This window comes from Eptatretus burgeri, chromosome 5 (genome assembly GCF_056783735.1).
Source record: "Eptatretus burgeri isolate ZD-2024b chromosome 5, Ebu_testis_v1, whole genome shotgun sequence".
Taxonomy (NCBI): domain Eukaryota; kingdom Metazoa; phylum Chordata; class Myxini; order Myxiniformes; family Myxinidae; genus Eptatretus; species Eptatretus burgeri.
The window spans coordinates 10622865-10643571 of record NC_140965.1 but is presented as its reverse complement, the minus strand read 5'-3'; the positions used below and the strand labels follow the sequence as shown (position 1 = coordinate 10643571).

General features: G+C 44.8%; 1 protein-coding gene across 4 annotated transcripts in view; it reads left to right on the top strand.

Annotated features, from left to right (window-relative positions):
- Positions 1–4290: 4290 nt before the first annotated feature.
- The window catches only part of LOC147025829 (chemerin-like receptor 2), a 31859-nt gene continuing 15442 nt past the window's right edge, over positions 4291–20707 (top strand). Inside the window, exons 1-3 of one of the 4 annotated variants that reach the window (XM_085880671.1) lie at positions 4448–4553; positions 4791–4950; positions 15977–16544. In XM_085880671.1, coding sequence (XP_085736797.1) covers positions 4832–4950; positions 15977–16544 — 687 coding nt within the window. In that variant the 5' untranslated portion in view covers positions 4448–4553; positions 4791–4831. Of the gene's footprint in view, positions 4369–4418; positions 4554–4790; positions 4951–5351; positions 5482–15976; positions 16545–20707 lie in introns of those variants that run through there. The other 3 variants (XM_085880673.1, XM_085880672.1, XM_085880674.1) reach the window with 3 other exon arrangements.

Below are 20707 nucleotides of genomic sequence, written 5' to 3'. Positions count from 1 at the left end.
TTCTTCTCATCTACTCAACTCATTAACCAATTTTCATCCGAATCCGTCCAAAACTTTTTGAGATATTGTGCTCTCTATCGTTTTTGTCCCTATCTCTCAATTGTGACAAATCACCCACAAATCGAATCAATTTGTCTTTGGCACACACCCACACATATTCTCCAGGTTTTGAGATATCCTGCTCACAAACAGACAGACAGACAAACAGGGCTGAATACATAACTGCAGCAAGAAGAGGAGGGAGAAGGTGGGGATGAAACAGAAAATAAACAAACCAACCGACAACGAACAATCAAAAAGAGGTGAGGGAGAGGAGGAAAACCACAACTACCTGGAAAAATAGGACCACGGGATGGGCTGCGTATCTGGGTCCCAGCCGAATGTTGTAACCCAAATTTGGGAGCATTCTGGTCTGGAGAAGATTTAAAAACGGAATCGATGCGATTTTCCCAAAAGTTGACAAAGTCAGTCATTCGTACTTGTTCATCTCTCCGATGACCACGTGGCCTCGTTTGATCTCCTCGATGACCACGTGGCCTCGTTTGATCTCTTGGATGACCACGTGGCCTGGTTTCATCTCTTCGATGACCACGTGGCCTTGTTTGATCTCTTGGATGACCACGTGGTCTCGTTTGATCTCTTCAATGACCACGTGGCCTCGTTTTATCTCTCGGATGATGACGTGGCCTCGTTTGATCTCTTGGATGACCACGTGGCCTCGTTTGATCTCTTCGATGACCACGTGGCCTTGTTTGATCTCTTGGATGACCACGTGGTCTCGTTTGATCTCTTCAATGACCACGTGGCCTCGTTTTATCTCTCGGATGATGACGTGGCCTCGTTTGATCTCTTGGATGACCACGTGGCCTCGTTTGATCTCTTCGATGACCACGTGGTCTCGTTTGATCTCTTGGATGACCACGTGGCCTCGTTTGATCTCTTGCATGACCACGTGGCCTCGTTTGATCTCTTGCATGACCACGTGGCCTCGTTTTATCTCTTGGATGACCACGTGGCCTCGTTTGAACTCTTGGATGACCATGTGGCTTCGTTTGATCTCTTGGATGACCACGTGGCCTCGTTTGATCTCTTGGATGACCACGTGGCCTCGTTTGATCTCTTGGATGACCACGTGGCCTCGTTTGATCTCTTGGATGACAACGTGGCCTCGTTTGATCTCTCGGATGACCACGTGGCCTCGTTTGATCTCTTGCATGACCACGTGGCCTCGTTTGATCTCTTGGATGACCACGTGGCCTCGTTTGATCTCTTGGATGACCACGTGGCCTCGTTTGATCTCTTGGATGACCACGTGGCCTCGTTTGATCTCTTGGATGACCACGTGGCCTCGTTTGATCTCTTGGATGACCACGTGGCCTCGTTTGATCTCTCGGATGACCACGTGGCCTCGTTTGATCTCTTGCATGACCACGTGGCCTCGTTTGATCTCTTGGATGACCACGTGGCCTCGTTTGATCTCTTGGATGACCACGTGGCCTCGTTTGATCTCTTGGATGACCACGTGGTCTCGTTTGATCTCTCGGATGACCACGTGGCCTCGTTTGATCTCCTGCATGACCACGTGGCCTCGTTTGATCTCTTGGATGACCACGTGGCCTCGTTTGATCTCTTGGATGACCACGTGGCCTCGTTTGATCTCTTGGATGACCACGTGGCCTCGTTTGATCTCTCGGATGACCACGTGGCCTCGTTTGATCTCTTGCATGACCACGTGGCCTCGTTTTATCTCTTGGATGACCACGTGGCCTCGTTTGATCTCTTGGATGACCACGTGGCCTCGTTTGATCTCTTGCATGACCACGTGGCCTCGTTTTATCTCTTGGATGACCACGTGGCCTCGTTTGATCTCTTGGATGACCACGTGGCCTCGTTTGATCTCTTGGATGACCACGTGGCCTCGTTTTATCTCTTGGATGACCACGTGGCCTCGTTTTATCTCTTGGATGACCACGTGGCCTCGTTTGATCTCTTGGATGACCACGTGGCCTCGTTTGATCTCTTGGATGACCACGTGGCCTCGTTTGATCTCTTGGATGACCACGTGGCCTCGTTTGATCTCTTCGATGAACATACAGCTCCACTCTGTGTGTGTACGTACATTGTTTGTGCGTCTGTTTGAAGTTATAAAAGGCGAAGTGAGTGGATGCGGATGGCTGCACGAGCCTGGGTGTTCAAATGAAAGATCAACTGGGTCGTCTTATTCTTCTGGCATATCCAGTGGAAAGCCGCAGCTTGTCCTTCGTGAAGTCCACCATGGGATCTTTAACGTCCAGCAACTGATGCCGATAGGAAGTCCAGTTTAAACGTCCATCCGAGGGATGTGTACCTGTGTGTACCGGTACTGAGGGATGTGTACCGGTACCGAGGGATGTGTACCTGTGTGTACCGGTACCGAGGGATGTGTACCTGTGTGTACCGGTACCGAGGGATGTGTACCTGTGTGTACCGGTACCGAGGGATGTGTACCTGTGTGTACCGGTACCGAGGGATGTGTACCTGTGTGTACCGGTACTGAGGGATGTGTACCTGTGAAACACCGGGATGACGGTTCATAGCTGGATGAGGATTCAAACCCAGGCTAGGGGACTGTGCATGCACCTCCAGGTCATCATGAGTGAGTGATGGGGATGAGTGAGTAAGTGATGGGGATGAATGAGTGAGTGATGGGGATGAGTGAGTAAGTGATGGGGATGAATGAGTGAGTGATGGGGATGAGTCAGTAAGTGATGGGGATGAGTGAGTGAGAGTCGATGAATGAGTGTGATGGGGATGAATGAGTGAGTGATGGGGATGAATGAGTGAGTGATGGGATGAGTCATTAAGTGATGGGGATGAGTGAGAGTTGATGAATGAGTGAATGATGGGATGAGTGAGTAAGTGAGTGATGGGGATGAATGAGTGAGTGATGGGATGAGTCATTAAGTGAAAGGGATGAGTGAGTGAGTTTGTGATGGGGATGAATGAGTGATGATGGGGATGAATGAGTGAGTGATGGGATGAGTCATTAAGTGATGGGGATGAGTGAGAGGGTTGATGAATGAGTGAGTGATGGGATGAGTGAGTAAGTGAGTGGGGATGAATGAGTGAGTGATAGGATGAGTCATTAAGTGATAGGGATGAGTGAGAGAGTTGATGAATGAGTGAGTGATGGGGATGAATGAGTGAGTGATGGGGATGAATGAGTGATGGGGATGAATGAGTGAGTGATGGGGATGAATGAGCGAGTGAGTGAATGAGAGTGGATGAATGAGTGAGTGATGGGATGAATGAGTCAGTAAGTGAGTGAGTGAGTGGGATGAGTCAGTGAGTGAGTGAGTGAGTGAATGAGAGTAGATGAATGAATGAGTGAGTCAGTGAGTGAGTGAGTGATGGGATGAGTCAGTGAGTGAGTGAGTGAATGAGAGTCGATGAATGAGTGAGTGAAGGGATGAATGAGTGAGTGATGAGGATGAATGAGTGAGTGAGTGAGTGAATGAGAGTATATGAATGAGTGAGTAATGGGATGAGTCAGTAAGTGAGTGAGTGAGTGAATCAGAGTAGATGAATGAGTGAGTGATGGGATGAATGCGTAAGTGATGGGGATGAATGAGTGAGTGAATGAGAGTAGATGAATGAGTGAGTGATGGGATGAATGAGTGAGTCAGTGAGTGAGTGAGTGATGGGATGAGTCAGTGAGTGAGTGAATGAGAGTAGATGAATGAGTGAGTGAAGGGATGAATGAGTGAGTGAATGAGAGTAGATGAATGAGTGAGTGAAGGGATGAATGAGTGAGTAAGTGAGTGAGTGAGTGAATGAGAGTAGATGAATGAGTGAGTGAAGGGATAAATGAGTGAGTAAGTGAGTGAGTGAGTGAATGAAAGTAGATGAATGAGTGAGTGATGGGATGAGTCAGTAAGTGAGTGAGTGAGTGAATGAGAGTAGATGAATGAGTGAGTGATGGGGATGAGTGAGTAAGTGAGTGAGTGAATGAGTGAATGAGAGTAGATTAATGAGTGAGTGAATGAGAGTAGATTAATGAGTGAGTGATGGGATGAGTCAGTGAGTGAGTGAGTGAATGAGAGTGGATGAATGAGTGAGTGATGGGGATGAGTGAGTGAATGAGTGAGTGAATGAGAGTAGATTAATGAGTGAGTGAATGAGAGTAGATGAATGAGTGAGTGATGGGGATGAATGAGTGAGTGAGTGAGTGAGTGAATGAATGTTCAGAGTGAGTTGCCCTCGCCCGGGGTGCAAACTCCGCGGGGGGCGTGCGTGGTGGGGGGGGGGGGTCCGAGCGGCTCCAATCGCCGCCCGTTCCCATCAGAGTGGAGCGCGGATCGCGAAGCACGGGCTCAACATGTGGACCAGGTGAGCTCGTCCCGCTTTTTCAAGGTCACGAATCGAACGTCACGTGACAAAGCGATGTAAGTTCTAACTAACGTGATGATGACGAGTCCATGTCGTGGTCGTTTTGTTCAACTTACGAACTCCATTCACACTTTTGTGACGTCCCCCCCATGGTTCCTCAACGATTATTTTGTGCTCTGCTCCAGGTATGATTGCTGGGAGAGGTGAGATCATTTTATTTTTCCAGGTGTTTAACAAAGCAAGTGCGAAATCTAATGATCGGAGAAAAGTTCCAAGTCTATCACGAATCGGCTGGCAAGGCGTGACGTACGACTGGAGCTGATTTGTACGGGAACTTGTATTGTAATTTGTTGAGGTTCAGGTGGAGGTGATACAGCGCTTCTTCCTCTTCCTCTTTCTCTTACTCTTCTTCACGAAATTAGACCTCGTGCAGGCTTTAACGTCCACCAGCTGAGGTTCCTCGATGGGAAACGACCTGGTTAACATCCATCACGTCATGATGTTACATTCTGCCTGCGAAGCTCCAATCCCACAGTTTTATAGGCTCGTTGGGGAATCGAACCTGGAGCAGACGGCGCACAGGTAAGTAAAGCACATTTACCTTTGCCCTAACGTATCGGACTAGCAAACTTGCAGATGAGCCTGACCCTCATATTCCCTTATTTATTATAGAATATATATTATATTATTATTATTATTATTAGATAATTATTTTATTACTGGTGTCACCAAACACGGCCCCACCTATTCATTCATGTGTGAGATGTTGATAGAATTGGGGGAAGGATTGAAGACCCTGCTCGGCTGCACCACCCACCCCACCATTGTGAACTTCTTGTGACTCGCAAGGATAGAATTCCCAGCAGGAAAAGTTCTTCGAACAGCTGTTGGGCAGGAAATCAACACACGGAGGGAAGTGAACTCTGCTGCGCATTTAGCTCTCCAAGCACTCAGACAACAGAGGACAATGACCATGATGACCATGATGACCATGATGACCATAATGATGTATCCGCCGTCCTTGTGCGGGGCCTCAAGGGTTGACGCGTTTGAGAGCCGAGGACCGTTTGTGAATCACATTCCGCAAATGTGCTGGAATTTTAACCCCACCCGGTGCGTACGTGTTAAATAGACGACCCCATGCTGTGCGTGACTGCAGAGGCTGAGCCGAAATGGGATGTTGTTTTTGTGTTGATCTGTAAATGATTTCTGGATTTTCAGAGAGAGAGAGACAGAGACAGAGACAGAGACAGAGATGAAGATAAATATATTTTTCTTTTCTTTTTCCAGCCCATTTGTGGGAAGGTTTGTCTCTCAGCTGTGTATCCTGGGTTTGAATCCCGACTCAGCTATAAGCTGTCACGCCGGTGTTTCACAGGCAGGGAGATTCATGAATGTGTGTGTCGTCCCTCGGATGGACGTTAACCTGGACGTCCCGTCTGCCGACATTAGTTGCTGGACGTTCCCGGTGTCCTTCGCAAGGAGTAGGAGGAGAGCTATCGCCTGCACCATGAACGAATTACAAAATCCTACCCTGACTACTTAGTTGAGCGTCACATCTTTCCATCCATTTCGTGTAAGACTTGAGCTGAAAAACTTCCCTGTGCCAAACCCACAACAACATGGGAATCATTGTGGCCTTCAAAGGAGAAGTCCATGTGTGGGAATGAAACAAAGAAAACCCACACAATGTCAGACATGTGTTGTTGATATAATGTTCCTCTTTCTCTCCCACGAGTTGCACGGATTCCAGAAAGAACCACAAGGAGAAATCTCTCGCAGAGCCGGACGGAAACGGTGTCATGGAAAATGCCATTTGAAGTTAACCTCGAGTGAAATTTCCAAAACTCAGGAATACCACCGATTATTACACCACAGAATACCAATGATGTAAAAGAAAGATGTACCATGAGGCAGGAGATGTAAACTGAAAATGAATTTCACACCAACTCCTCTTGGCATCACCACACCTTGCCTTTCAGGATCTCTGATTGAGAAAGGAAAACCATTCTGACGTCACAATGCTCCCTCCATGCCTTCCACGGTTAAAATGGACGATGGAAATGAAGGTTCAAAACTGAAACGGAATTTCGAGGCGACGTCAGAAAGTTTTTTCCTCCATTGATGAAGGCTACACTGATTGGTCCTGAGCCATCAGAACCGCACACGTCTTGGTTCTGTTTGTACGGAGTGACCGGTCGGTGTCACAGTCTTGGTAGCTGTGGACGAGGAGTTTCCCATTGTCCTTTGTAAGCATGGTGTGGTTGGCTTAGCGGTTAAAGCGGCTGTCTTCAAGTCTTCGGGCCTTCAATTTGAGGCCCTATCGGTCCGTTAAACAACACCAGGTGGGTTAACTCGGCCCGTCATCCTTCCAAGGACAGGGAAACGAATACCAGCTAACTGGTAACAGGGGGGCACTGCATCAGTGGCGCAGCTGCGCTATCAGACATTATGCAACCAGCAGCTGCACTCGATATACCGAACCCTTACTATAATTCTGGGACCCGTGTTTGTGTGTGTGTTTGTCACTCCACTCCTACAGTTCAGGCCCAATTACATCCACACTTTCCACAGAGGACTTGGATAATGACAATGTGGTGGTATTGTGGTTAATGACAATTTGGTGGATTTGTGAATAATGACAATGTGGTGGATTTGTGGATAATGACAATGTGGTGGATTTGTGGATAATGACAATGTGGTGGATTTGTGGATAATGACAATGTGGTGGATTTGTGGTTCGTGACAATGTGGTGGATTTGTGGTTAATGACAATGTGGTGGATTTGTGGATAATGACAATGTGGTGGATTTGTGGTTAATGACAATGTGGTGGATTTGTGGTTAATGACAATGTGGTGGATTTGTGGATAATGACAATGTGGTGGAATTGTGGATAATGACAATGTGGTGGATTTGTGGATGATGACAATGTGGTGGATTTGTGGTTCAGGACAATGTGGTGGATTTGTGGTTAATGACAATGTGGTGGATTTGTGGATAATGACAATGTGGTGGAATTGTGGATAATGACAATGTGGTGGATTTGTGGTTCAGGACAATGTGGTGGATTTGTGATTAATGACAATGTGGTGGATTTGTGATTAATGACAATGTGGTGGATTTGTGGATAATGACAATGTGGTGGATTAGTGGATAATGACAATGTGGTGGATTTGTGGATAATGACAATGTGGTGGATTTGTGGATAATGACAATGTGGTGAATTTGTGGTTAAGGACAATGTGGTGGATTTGTAGATAATGACAATGTGGTGGATTTGTGGTTAATGACAATGTGGTGGATTTGTGGTTAATGACAATGTGGTGGATTTGTGGTTAATGACAATGTGGTGGATTTGTGGATAATGACAATGTGGTGGATTTGTGGATAATGACAATGTGGTGGATTTGTGGATAATGACAATGTGGTGGATCTGTGGCTAATGACAATGTGGTGGATCTGTGGCTAATGACAATGTGGTGGATTTGTGGATTATGACAATGTGGTGGATTTGTGGATGATGACAATGTGGTGGATTTGTGGTTAGTGACAATGTGGTGGATTTGTAGATAATGACAATGTGGTGGATTTGTGGATAAATCTTCATTTCAGTAAGGGGCTCACGATTCATGGACCAAGTTGTGAAGTTTTCTGTTCTCAGTTTTGTCCCGAGGGCTCTCTTCACAATCATCGCTGATTCCCGTTCAGCTTCCAACTGTAGTTTGTTTGTAGTAACATTCCCAGGGATGGTGTTTAACCCACCTGTAAAGTAGTTCCAGGGAGATTACGGGATGGCGTGCTGTCCGTCCGTCCATCCACAAATACTTGCAACTTCTTCTCAGAAACTACACATACGATTTCAATGAAATTTGACCTTCATCCTTTGACGAAATTTGACCTTTGACGATTTCAAGTTCTTCAAAACCTTCATTACTCGTGATGGCAATACACACACAAAAAAATCGGGGTTTGAAGGGGTCGACAGAGGGAGTTTGTGGGGGGTTGGGGGGGGGGGAGCGGGTTCTCTCCCCAGAGATATTTGCTTTCTTCTTAAACGATACACACAATTCCAATTAAACTTCACCACAGTCTTCATCACCCATGACGTACCAAAGTTTGTTCATGAGATGAGAAAAATCTGGCTCAAAGGGGATTTAAGGGGGGTTTCGCCCCAAAACATGTATTTGCTTTCTTCTCCAAAAACATCTCTCTGGCTGTTATCAGAGAACCACCTCACCGCCATCGAGTCTGGCATTTCACTCAAGCCGACTGGCAGGGTCTCCAAGCAGCCATCTAACTTAGAGACTGGTCTCCCATCGCTCCTTTCTCCAACATCAACTCATCCTGGGAATTCTTTCAAAGAAACTTGCTCTCCCTCATGCACAGATTTATTCCCTCTCGTCTTCAGTTGTCCTCCCCTTCCTCCCGCCCTTGGTTCACTGAAGCTTGTGGTGAGGCAGTTGTCCTGAAACAACTTGCCTTTGCCTCATGGAAAGCAAACCCAACTGAGGGTAATCTCAGTGCCTTCCATCAAGCTTGGAACAAGTGTCTGTCTCCCCTCAGGAGAGCCAGAAAACAACATCGTTCTAATCTCAAGTCTGAACTCTCAAACCTCTCGAACCTCCTCCAAATCTTGGTGGCATCTAATCAAATCTGTTTCTGGTGTGTGTTCCCCCTCCATCCCTTCCCTTACCTCAAATGGCCGCACTGCTGATACCGCACGTGAAAAGGCTGAATGTCTAAACTCGGTGTTTGCATCAAAATCTTGTGTCCGAAAGCCATCGCTTTCTCGACCCATCTTACCCAGTCTCACCCAACTGTCCCTGGACTCTGTATCCTTTTCTCCTGACAAGGTGGAGAGCTTACTGTCAAACCTCAACTCAGATTCTGCAACCGGTCCAGATGGCATCAGCCCACGTGTCCTCAAAACCTGCTCTTCTGCTCTTGCTCACCCTCTCTCTGTTCTATTCACCCTCTCATTTGCTCAAGGTCATCTGTCATCTGCTTGGAAATCTGCTAACATCACTGCCCTGCATAAAAAGGTGCAAAAACAGATCCCTGCAACTACAGACCAATCGGCCTTCTCCCAATCATCAGCAAGGTTATGGAATCCATCATCGCTTCAGACATTAAATCCTTCCTCTTCTCCAATGGCTTGATTTCCGATCATCAATTTGGTTTCAGACCAGGTCACTCTACCCTGGATATGCTGCTTCTGCTCTCCCAACAATGGATGGAGGTACTCAATGCCGGACATGAAATCCGAGCCGTATCCCTGGATATATCGCGTGCTTTTGACACAGTCTGGCACCCTGCCCTACTCACCAAACTCTCTTCCTATGGTATCCAAGGCCATCTCCACTCATGGCTCACAGACTTCCTCTCCTGTCGCAGTCAACGTGTGGCTCTTAATGGCACCCTCTCATGCCCTCCTCCTGTCCAGGCTGGAGGTCCTCAAGGTAGCGTTCTGGGAACATGTTCCCTGTTCTCTTTCTGGTTTTCATCAATGATCTCTCCGACTTTCTGGAAAATCCTCTATATCTCTCTGCTGTACCGTCTGTCATCCCTCAGATCGGCATGCCGCAGCCTTTTCTCTCTCTTAAGATCTGGATAAAATCACAAGCTGGTCCAACACGTGGAACATTTCTTTCAATCCTGACAAATCTCACACTATCACTATGTCTCCCTGAAAGGACCATGTGGAAACCCCCACTCCCCCCCATCTATTTTCTCAACAATCCTCTCGAAGAAGTCCTTTCATTCAAGCTTCTGGATCTCACTATCTGCCATGATCTTTCCTGGGAAAGCCACATTTCCAAGCTGGCCCCCAAAGCCAGTCGCCAACCTTGAATCCTCCGTCATGCAAAGTCCTTCCTTGGCACACCTGAGCTCCAGACCACATACAAACCTTTCGTCCACAGCCTGATGGAGTACTGCTCTCCCCTTTTGGCTGGAGCTCCCGTCTCTCGCCTTTCGCGGTTCCACGCTGTGGAAACCAAGGCATTTAGGATCATTGGTATCGCCCTCAATGAGGCTGAGTCTTTGGGCCTCTCACTCTCGTACCACATGCAGGTCAGTGGTCTTTCTGTCTTCTACCATCTTCTCTCCGGCCTCACCCCCCTTCTATGTCTGCGATATGCCCCCCCCCCCCACCCAATGTTTAAACAGCGTGCTCAAGGTCCGCCAGCAACCACCTTTCTGGTAAAACTACCAAGATCAAGAATCACTGCTCACCTTCACTCTTTCATTTCTCTTTTTCCCCGCCTTTGGAACAAACTCCCACACCCCCTTTAATCTCACTCTTCCCTCCAGGTCTTCAAAGCAGCTGTTCACCAGCATCTCTTATCTTCCCCCATCCAAAACCATGATCTTTTCTACCCATGTTAATCCACCGCAAACTCACCTCCTTCAAATTTCCTGCTTTCCTTTGTTGTGGAACTTATTTGTTAACGGTTTATTTGTTCTATTACCTTAAATCAACCGTTTAACCGACTCGATGCAAATCCTGTTTTTCAAATGACAGAAACCGATCAATCCACTTGCCACAACGTGAAAGTACATCACATCCGAGGGTTTTATTTTTTACTTGGAAGCCAAGGAGTACAACCCACTGTGGTGGTATACATCCACACGTGCTTGCACTAAAACAAAATTACAATTTCTGTTATTTATAATGCTTTCATGGGAGAGTGGTGGGAGCTGTTAAACGTTAAACAAAGAACTCCAACTGCAATACGTGTCTTCTAGTTGAAAAGCAAATGATGTAATCATAACAAAAGTTACTGTTATCAACCAGGTCACTTTGTTCCATAGCAAGACTTTCCTTTTATCAACATTTTAGGTCAAAGACTCTTGGCTAAAGGAAAAACATCACTGATAGCCAATTCGACTTGTAGCATAAAATTAAATTTATAAAACACCAGCAACAATTACAATTTAGAGTACATTAATATAATTATTAAAAAAGCCAGTCGCCGACTGGGAATCCTCCGTCGTGCAAAGTCCTTCCTCGGCCCTCTTGAGCTCCTGACTACTTACAAAGCTTTTGTCCGTAGCCTGATGGAGTACTGCTCTCCCCTCTGGGCTGGTGCTCCTGCCTCCCACCTTTCTCGACTTCACGCTGTCGAAACCAGGGCTTTTAAGATCATTGGCATCTCCCGCAATGAAGCTGAGTCTTTGGGCCTCTCACTCAATCACCGCAGGTTGGTCGGTGGTCTTTCTGTCTTCTACCGACTCCTCTCCAGCCTTGCCCCCCCTGCTCTCTCTGCGATTTGTCCCAACCACATTTCCACAGGGCGCTCAAGGTCCGCCAACAACCCCCTTCTGGTAAAACTACCAAAATCACGAATCACTGCTCATCTTCACTCTTTCATTCCTCTTTTTTCCCGCCTTTGGAATAAACTTCCTCACTCTATTCTTTCCCATTCTTCCCTCCAGGCTTTCAAAACAGCTGTTCACCACCACCTCTTATCTTCCCCCATCCAAATCCTCGATCTTTTCTACCCCGATAATCCACCCAAGCCCACTTCCTTCAATTCTCCTGCTTTCCTTCCTGAAAGTCCCTGTAATGTCCATCTTCTCCTCGCCATGTTCCCCGTCCCATCCCCATCCCTCTCCCTTCCACAGTTCACCTGTGTCTGTTCCCCAATGTTTTGTCCCTCCCACTCCCACCCCTCTTGTCTCATGCCTCCTTGCTGTGAGTTGTGTGTTAGCTCTTATACGAGCCTCGACCAAGGTATGCAAAAAAAAAAAAAAAAAAAAAAAAAAAATTATTTTCTTCCACAATTCCCCCCTTTTTCCTTATAAGGAAAATTTGAATAATTATATTACACATGATCACCATAACCCGTTCCTGGAGGAGAAAAGATATCCGTTACTCAAGTTCAGTCAACAATGGCAGCGAGTACTCGTATCAGAAGAATGTTTAGATAACGACCATTTCAATAGTGTCCCAGCCAGGTGAGTGAGTGCGTTTCCATTTAATTCATGGCCTGTTCATCAGCATGTGTCACACATTGAAAAGACTCTACCCGAAGTCAGAAGATAAGCAGGTCAGGGTGTAGATAGAGCACCCAACGGGAAACGCAGTCGAAGCACTCCTTGAGCTGAAGAGAAGGTAGATCTTGGCAGGTACGAGCTTGGGCCCTCGTAGCAGCAGTTTGTGCAATCAGGTTTGATTGATCAAATGAGCTGTCCACGTTGAATGCAGCCGCGATGGCAGCACGAGCCCCCACCCGCACCATTGAACACATGTTGCAGAGGATGCGCCGTGTGGACCTTCAGGGCCTTCGTTGTGCATTGAAGCAACCACAGCAAGTTCACGATGTATTTGCAGAGCAGCAATCCGCGAGTGTGGTTGAGGACATTCCTCCAGGCCGGCACCACACAACGGCGACGTTAAGTCTTTGTTTTGCAGTGGTTTGACTTGTCCAACCTTCTCTTCAGTGGGTTTTTTTCACATTGCTCATCTTATCTCCTCAGGAAGGGGGTAGTTTCATGATCACATGTTGAATGCCCAATCACCCAAATCTGGGTTCTCGCCATCATCCAATCTTTCGGTGGAAGTTCTTTCCAAAGCTTCACTAGACGAAATCGTACATTGCATGGTTCAACTGCTCTCAACACTCCGAAACAAACAAAATCAAGGTTAACATCGATTAAACGTCATGGGCTCATGTAAATACATTGCATGGTCATGGTCATGCTATCGTACTCCGCATAATTCTTGTTTATCCTTTTGTTTGTCTTTCTGTTTTTGTTTAAACAAGAGTAGCATGGCTGTCATTGTCATCACAGAGTGATTCTTTTGGAAGTCTTTCACGGGCTCTCAGCTGTGCAACCCCCCACCCCCCAATGATGAGAGTTCCACTCTGTTGTTGTCGGCATGGCGTCATTCAAGTTGCTGAGCTGCAGATCACACTTTGGCTGCAGATCGTCCATTTTGGAAACAAGAACTTTGATAACATTGTTACAAAATTTCTCCAAACAGTTTAAACAATACCAAAATGCTAATGTTGGTTAATTAACTTGATGAGCCTCCATTTATCTTCTGGTAAATGGAAGTGAAATATCTCGGGAAAAATAATGTTTCACCAATCTCTATCATCACTATTCAGAATTCCATCAACTTCACATGCACTAGCCATCTCATCACATCCTCTGACCTTTTCAATACAAGTCCATTTTCTTTATCAAAACAAATAAATACAGTTTAAACCTCTGTTTTTTAAACAGGTGACAAAAATTGTCAAATCATTTGTCAAATTTGTGATCAAGCGAATATCATTTAAATTGCAGCTCAAACATTCCGTCCACACATGTAGCTAGAACCTTCCCAAACTTTATCACAGACATGGGGGAGGCATGGGAGATTTGCCCTCTTTCTCCTGATTGGCTACTCTTTCTCCTCTCTTCATTAGGTTAAAACTCCACCTTTTAAGTGCATTATTCATCCAATCTCTCTTAAACAGCTTTTTGGTGTAAAAGATGTGACAGTAAAATGTTTTCTTTTCAAATTAAAACAAATGATTCATGAATGAATCTGACACATCAAATATATCCCGGCGGTGCCTCCAGAGGCACATATAAAGCCACCAGAAATGTTTTGCTTTCTGCTATTCGTGCCGACAGCTGACCTTGGCAGACAAGCTTGCAGATCAAAAGACTTTATATTTTGCTCAGTGTGGAGCTTGTTACATTTCTTTGTCCTGTATTTTAACCCAATTTTTTTTTTCACTACCTGATTCACTTCGTTAACAGATCAATCATTATAAAAGTAACATGAATTCCTTCATCTATCAACTTTAACATTCTCAGACGAATAAAACAGCACGCCAAGTTCAACGTCCATCCGAGGGCATCTGTGAATTGCCCTACGTGCTAAACGCCATTAAATCATTTTAAACATCATTCCAAATCACGTTTATACATTGAGATCACATCTTTTAAGTACAATGGTTACAATTCAAATCAAAATCTTGGAAACATTTCTGACACGTTATTGGGCATGACGTGTGCAATTCGACACCGCAGCGCAATAGCAAAGCAAAAGTGGCCCGAGACTTAACATGTTACTCCAAGACTATCATGCATGCATCATTTTAGTTATTATTATTATAACAGGTATTCAAATGATGCTCTGAGGAGACCATCCATTTAATATGTATGCAACGTACAGTGTTCAAAGCCAAAACAGCACACAAAGTTATCAAACAGTGAGAAAACCCGAGCCTTGATCCATTTGACTTCCACAGCTCAACACAGCACGAGTGCGTCCCCAGACTGTCTTGCCGAGGTGGCCCCAACCATCCCATGTTACCGTATGAATGTCCATCTCTCTTCAAGCTTTATCTGCTGCAATATTATTTCTAACAAGACGTTCATGTATCACATTGTCCAGCAATCTCCAATTCCCCATCGAGCTCACAATCGCCTCCGTGTCCTTTCTGTATCGGGTCTACACTCCGACCTTGCCACCAAGAGGAGACCTATATTGGCCTCTCTCTCAGCCGCTGCTCTTCAGCCTCTCTCTGTCTGTCTGTCTCTGTCTCTCTCTCTGTCTGTCATGTACTTTCCTTTGTCCGATGTACGTTACCCATTAAGAACAGCCCCGTTGTCAGAGGGAAAGGGCGAACGCTCTCCGCTTACCATGCTCAAGCGATTGCCGTCCCTCCAGACCATGGACCGCCTCCAGGGAGTTAGTACATCCCGGACGAGCCCCCATTTGTTGTGGAATTTATTTCTTAACGTTTTATTTGTTCTATTACTTTAAATCAACCGTTTAACAGACTCGATGCAAATCCTGTTATTCAAATGACAGACACCGATCAATTCACTTGCCACAACGTGAAAGTACATTACATCAGAGGGTTTTATTTTTTACTTGGAAGCCAAGGAGTACAACCAACTGTGGTGGTATACATCCACACGTGCTTGCACTAAAACAAGATTACAATTTCTGGTATTTATAATGCTTTCATGGCAGAGTGGTGGGGGCTGTTAAACCTTAAACAAAGAACTTCAACTGCAATCCGTGTCTTCGAGGTGAAAAGCAAATGATGTAATCATAACAAAAGTTACTGTTATCAACCAGGTCACTTTGTTCCATAGCAAGACTTTCCTTTTATCAACATTTCGGTCAAAGACTCTTGGCTAAAGGAAAAACATCACCAACAGCCAATTCGACTTGTAGCATAAAATTAAATTTATAAAACACCAGCAACAATTACAATTTAGAGTACATTAATTAATATAATTATTTTCTTCCACACCTTCCTGAAAGTCCCTGTTGTGTCAGACCTGAAAGTCCCTGTCATGTCCATCTTGTTTACCCTGTGTAACCCCCCCCCCATCCCTATCCCTTTCACAGATCTCCTCATGTCTCTCTTCTACACTGCTTTTTCCTTCCCTCTCCCACCCCTCTTATCTCCTGCTCCCCCTTGTTGTACATTCTGTGTGTTAACTCTCATACAAGCCTTGACAACGTATGCAAAAAAAAAAGAAAAAAAAAAGTTCTTCCTTCTATGTGGACAAAATACCCATATGATACCTGGAGATGAGCTTTGTGTATAATTTTATGATATATTTTGCTTCTTTCTCTTCCCCAGTGATGGCAACTTCAGTACTGGCCTCATCTATGAAGAAGCAATTGACCACTTGATGAATATTACCTTTCACTTTGGCAATGATACCTACACAGCTGATATATTTGAGGTCAACACCTTTATTATCATCACATGTGTTTTGCAAGGAATCGTCTTTCTCCTCGGTTTGCCTGGAAATGTAATTGTGATTGCCATGACCATACGGACTGTCTCTCGCCTACCTGGCTCCGTATTTATCCTGAATCTCGCCGTTGCTGACTTGCTTTTGGTCCTGACACTGCCACTGTGGATTACATCAATGGCACTGCAGTATCAATGGCCTTTTGGTTATGGACTCTGCAAACTGCTTCCATTTTTATGCAACGTGAACATTGTAGCAAGCCTCTACTTTGTGATGCTCCTAAGCGTCGACCGTTACTTGCTGGCATCGGGGGTGGCACGGCGATGGCGCACACCCAAGATGACCGCCCTAGCCTGCCTCGTCGTGTGGCTGTTTTCTGCTCTCATTGGCACTCCTGAACTCATCTTTAGCGACTTGCTTGTGGATGATTACATTGCTATTTGCCATCAGGTAAGCTGTACGTAATGCTCTCGGGGAGATTGCTGCCCCTTGTAACCTTGTCCTTCCATCATTCTTGTTATGAGATAGCAGGGTGTGTTGGGAAAGTGGGGAGGGAGGTGGTTCAGCATCATAAAAAGCATACACTATGTTTGTCAAGTTTGGATTTAATGTTGTTTTAATTTCAATAATCGATCAATCAATTGTTTCATTTCTCATATCGCAATCTTCATTTAAAATTAAATCTCAAAGCACTTTGCAAAAAAGAAAAAGACTAAAAATTAAAAAATGACCTCAACAATGGTAGAAACTATGAAAATGCAACAATAAATAGATAAGATAAAAAATATATATATATTTATTTAAAAACTGTCACTGATGAGGCATTGACGATTTTAAAAGGTACAAATCTCCACAATGTTGGAGCACAACTGAAAAATGGTCGATCACCAAAACTGCACTCGTCTGCCATTGTATTTCAGTGTTGAAGTCGAGTCTTTCTGCCTGTCTTTGCGTATTCTTACCCCTGCAAGCTTTTGAGGAGAGGAATTGTGTCGGCATTGTGGACCAACCATGTGGAACATTAGGACTCTTGAGTTTTTTTTTTTTTGTTTTATCCAGATTGTTATCCAGATTCTGATACAGTACCTCGTTTCCATGAAACACCTACTCAACCCGGGATCGAAAACAGCGCTGCTCCAACCCGAGTTCACCCACGGTCCTGATATGATCGTCTCATCGAGCTCAGTGAAAAGCTTGTGTTTCCATCCAGGGTTTTTTTTTTTTAATGGATGTTAGCAGTTCCTGATCAGCAAATCTTAAGGGCTCGATGAGCTTGACTGGGGTCGCCACAAAGTCATGCTCGGAGGTGGGCTTTGGTACGTTTCACCTGTGAGATATTTCGGACCTTGGACGTTTATTGTCTCATAGTTAAAAATCGCCACATCCTCTCGCTGATCTTTTGCAACTTCTCTCTTGTTTTCTGCCTACTCCGTGCTTTCAAAAAGTGTCAAAGAAAATTTGGACTATTGTAGACCAAACGGTGGCGTCGTTCCTTTCACTTGCATTCAAAATGTATGCGTCCATTTGTCACCTGATTGGCTGGCCCTCATCCCATCGAATGTCTGCTTACTTTGGGAAATGGTCAGGATAAAATGTGGGCGAGCTCACATTGACAGTCCAAACCGGGATGGCTAGATCACATGGAAATGCAGTATCGGAGGCGGCACGATTTTCAACCGGGATTGAGTGGTGCGTGCAAACAAAGCTCGTGAGTGTGGTAGCACAATGAAGGGCCTGTAAACAAATCTTCCACACAACAGTTGGGTGGCAGGAGTTGTGAATGGAAGGGGTGATCCTTGAAGCTTTTATTCATCACTGAGGCTCTGGAAGGTGAATCTAAATGACAGAAGTGGGTGAGGGAGAGGATTCTGTGACAATGGGGGTGGTTATGTAAGAATTTGCTTTCATTGTATGCAGCAACTGGCACTGCCACCTCTCAATTATCTTGACGCCCATTGAAGCCACTAATGGCATGAATGGCTCGATCAAGGAACAGGACATGAACAATGCTGGCCCTGAAGTGAGTTGGCCAGATCAACACTGATAAGCTAGGGTCAGCTAATTGTCACTATCAATGATTGGTTGAGAGCACGTGAGAGCGAGTGTGTATTAAGGTGACGCGACAAATCGCTAAGTGCCCAACAGTCAGAATTGATAGACAGCTGACAACGTTGTGCTCCTCTCAAAGACGTGAGATGGCATCAGAAAATTGATACATGCAGTTCATGTTTTAGCTGGATCCAGGTTTTCTTTGGATTACCCGTGTTTTTGTGCAAATGAAATATATATATATATATATATATATATATATATATATATATATATATATATATATATATATATATATATATATATATATATATATATATTGGAGCTGCCACACATACACACCCCACACATATGGACAGACAGGCAAATACACGCGACGCAACACAGGACTGTTGGACAAGGCAAACAGCCACTGAGCTTGGGGTAAGTGCCGTCACTTCCCAGGGCACACTGCAAGGTACCAGCGACGTCACAGCAATGGCGCCTCCTTTCTCACCCCACTTAGCGGGGCATTTCCTCCTCCACCATGGACGCCAACCTGTGGGAATTGTCCGTGATCTTAACCTGTGAAATACTGAATGTCGAGCAATGAAGCAAATAATTTTTTCAAGTCTTTTGTATGACTCGGCCAGAGTTTGAATTACTAACCTCCTCGATTCAGAGCGGACGCTCGAACCATTGTACCACCGAGTCTGGTGTGCGGCTACCTTGGAGACGTGCTGTGAATTATACCAAAGTTGCCAACAATATCAACTGAACATTTTGGATGTGTAATCGTTGCCTGAATTTATATATCGTACGAAAATATGCAATCTGGCGTCTGTCCGTCTGTCTGACAGCAATACATCCGGTCGTTACTTCTCCAATCTCGACCAATAGTGCAGCAGATAACTGCAAAATACCCCTAGAATACTTCGGTTTGTAATCCAAGCATGAAATTTGGCACAAATACTCTCTTTGTTCGACTGTGTTAAAAAATGGCGCTGGCCATGAAAAAAATCAAATCGAAAAAAAAATCCAAACTGAGTCAGTACCCTCTCACGGTGGAGAACAGCTTTTTACCTGTTTGAGTAGAGAGGGGTGTTTATTTATTTTATTTTATTTTTTTCTTCTCAGGAAGAGAAGCCTGGTAGAAATGCTGCATGAGCATGGCCTCACCATCTCCTATGACGACTAACCGTCCATGGTTGATTTTCCCTTTGCAAAATGGGAAGAATTTTTCTGTCCATATCTGAACCATATCTGTCAAGTTAGTAAACCTTAAAAAAAATAAAAAAATCTTGATTTTGTTCCAAACGCTAGTTCGTGAACAATGGTTTATAGCTATTGTGGCAGCCATCTTGGACTCACATCTTTGTTTCAGCAGTTTGCATGGGAACTAGGAATCTAAAACCATGTCCACCTTATTAGTTGATCCCAAAAACCTAGGTGTAGATCCAAAAATTATAAGTCTATGTCTATTATTTCTTGAAATATGAGCATTGTTTTGGTTTTGCGGCAGACATCTTGGATGCCATCTTTGTTACAACCATGCTGTGAGGTGTTACATTACAAAGAATAATCATGCTAAAATCCTAGACACAAAAAACTTTGGTTTACACCCTTAATGTTGTGTTTTGTTTCAAATATTTAGCTGCAGAAGAGGAATTTTCTGTGCATATGGCGGCCATCTTGAAAAATGGTCGCCATCTTGGAATTTTGTGTGGCCAGCGCCGTTTTTGAAAAAAGTGGACCTCAAAGAGTATTTGTGCCAAATTTCATGCTTGCATCACAAACCAAAGTATTTTTGCAGTTATCTGCTGCACTACAAACTTGACTGGAGGACTAAGGGTCACACATTGGAGGTTGTCGTGATATAATTTGCCCCCCTTCCCAAGGGGTTTTTCCTCCTTGGACAAACACCGTTTTATTGTGTATAAATAGCTTATCATGGCGTTTCTTGGGGCACCCCTACCGGAAGTAAAAAGAAAAGATAAAGCACAGAATGTATGATTACCTTGTAATTAAAAAGTCGCTACTGCAGTTTAACATGAAACTGAAAGGGAGGAAACCCGACGTTCTTGAGGGATTATTTGCTCATCACGTCCCGCACAGACTAACGGACCCGAGCCAAGATCTACTGTAATCTGTTTCCCCCCAGAGAGGATAATAACATGACCTTTCCTGCCGCTCTCATAGGCAGGCAGCGGGTGTGCTTGTTTAGTAAAATATAAAAGGGTTGATGACCGAAGCCTTGGTGGAGCACAGTTGGCCTATTTATTTATTTATTTTTGATTGAGGAAATTATTAAAGGAGCGTAACCATTCAATTTCATAATGAGATCCGGTCAATTGTACCTTCCGGGAGTGTGCACCGTCGTAACATTTATCTTCCTTTCGAAGAAAATCCCAATCGAGGCTCATGGAAGAGGTAAGTGATTGACAGGAGGCCGTAAAGTTGATGTTTTCGACCTGTCGTAATGATATCTTGTCCCTCATGTGAGAATGATCCTTTCTATCAGTCACGATCCAAAAGAAACTGTTTCATGAACCCACCCTCCCCACACAACCTTTTTGTTTGATTTT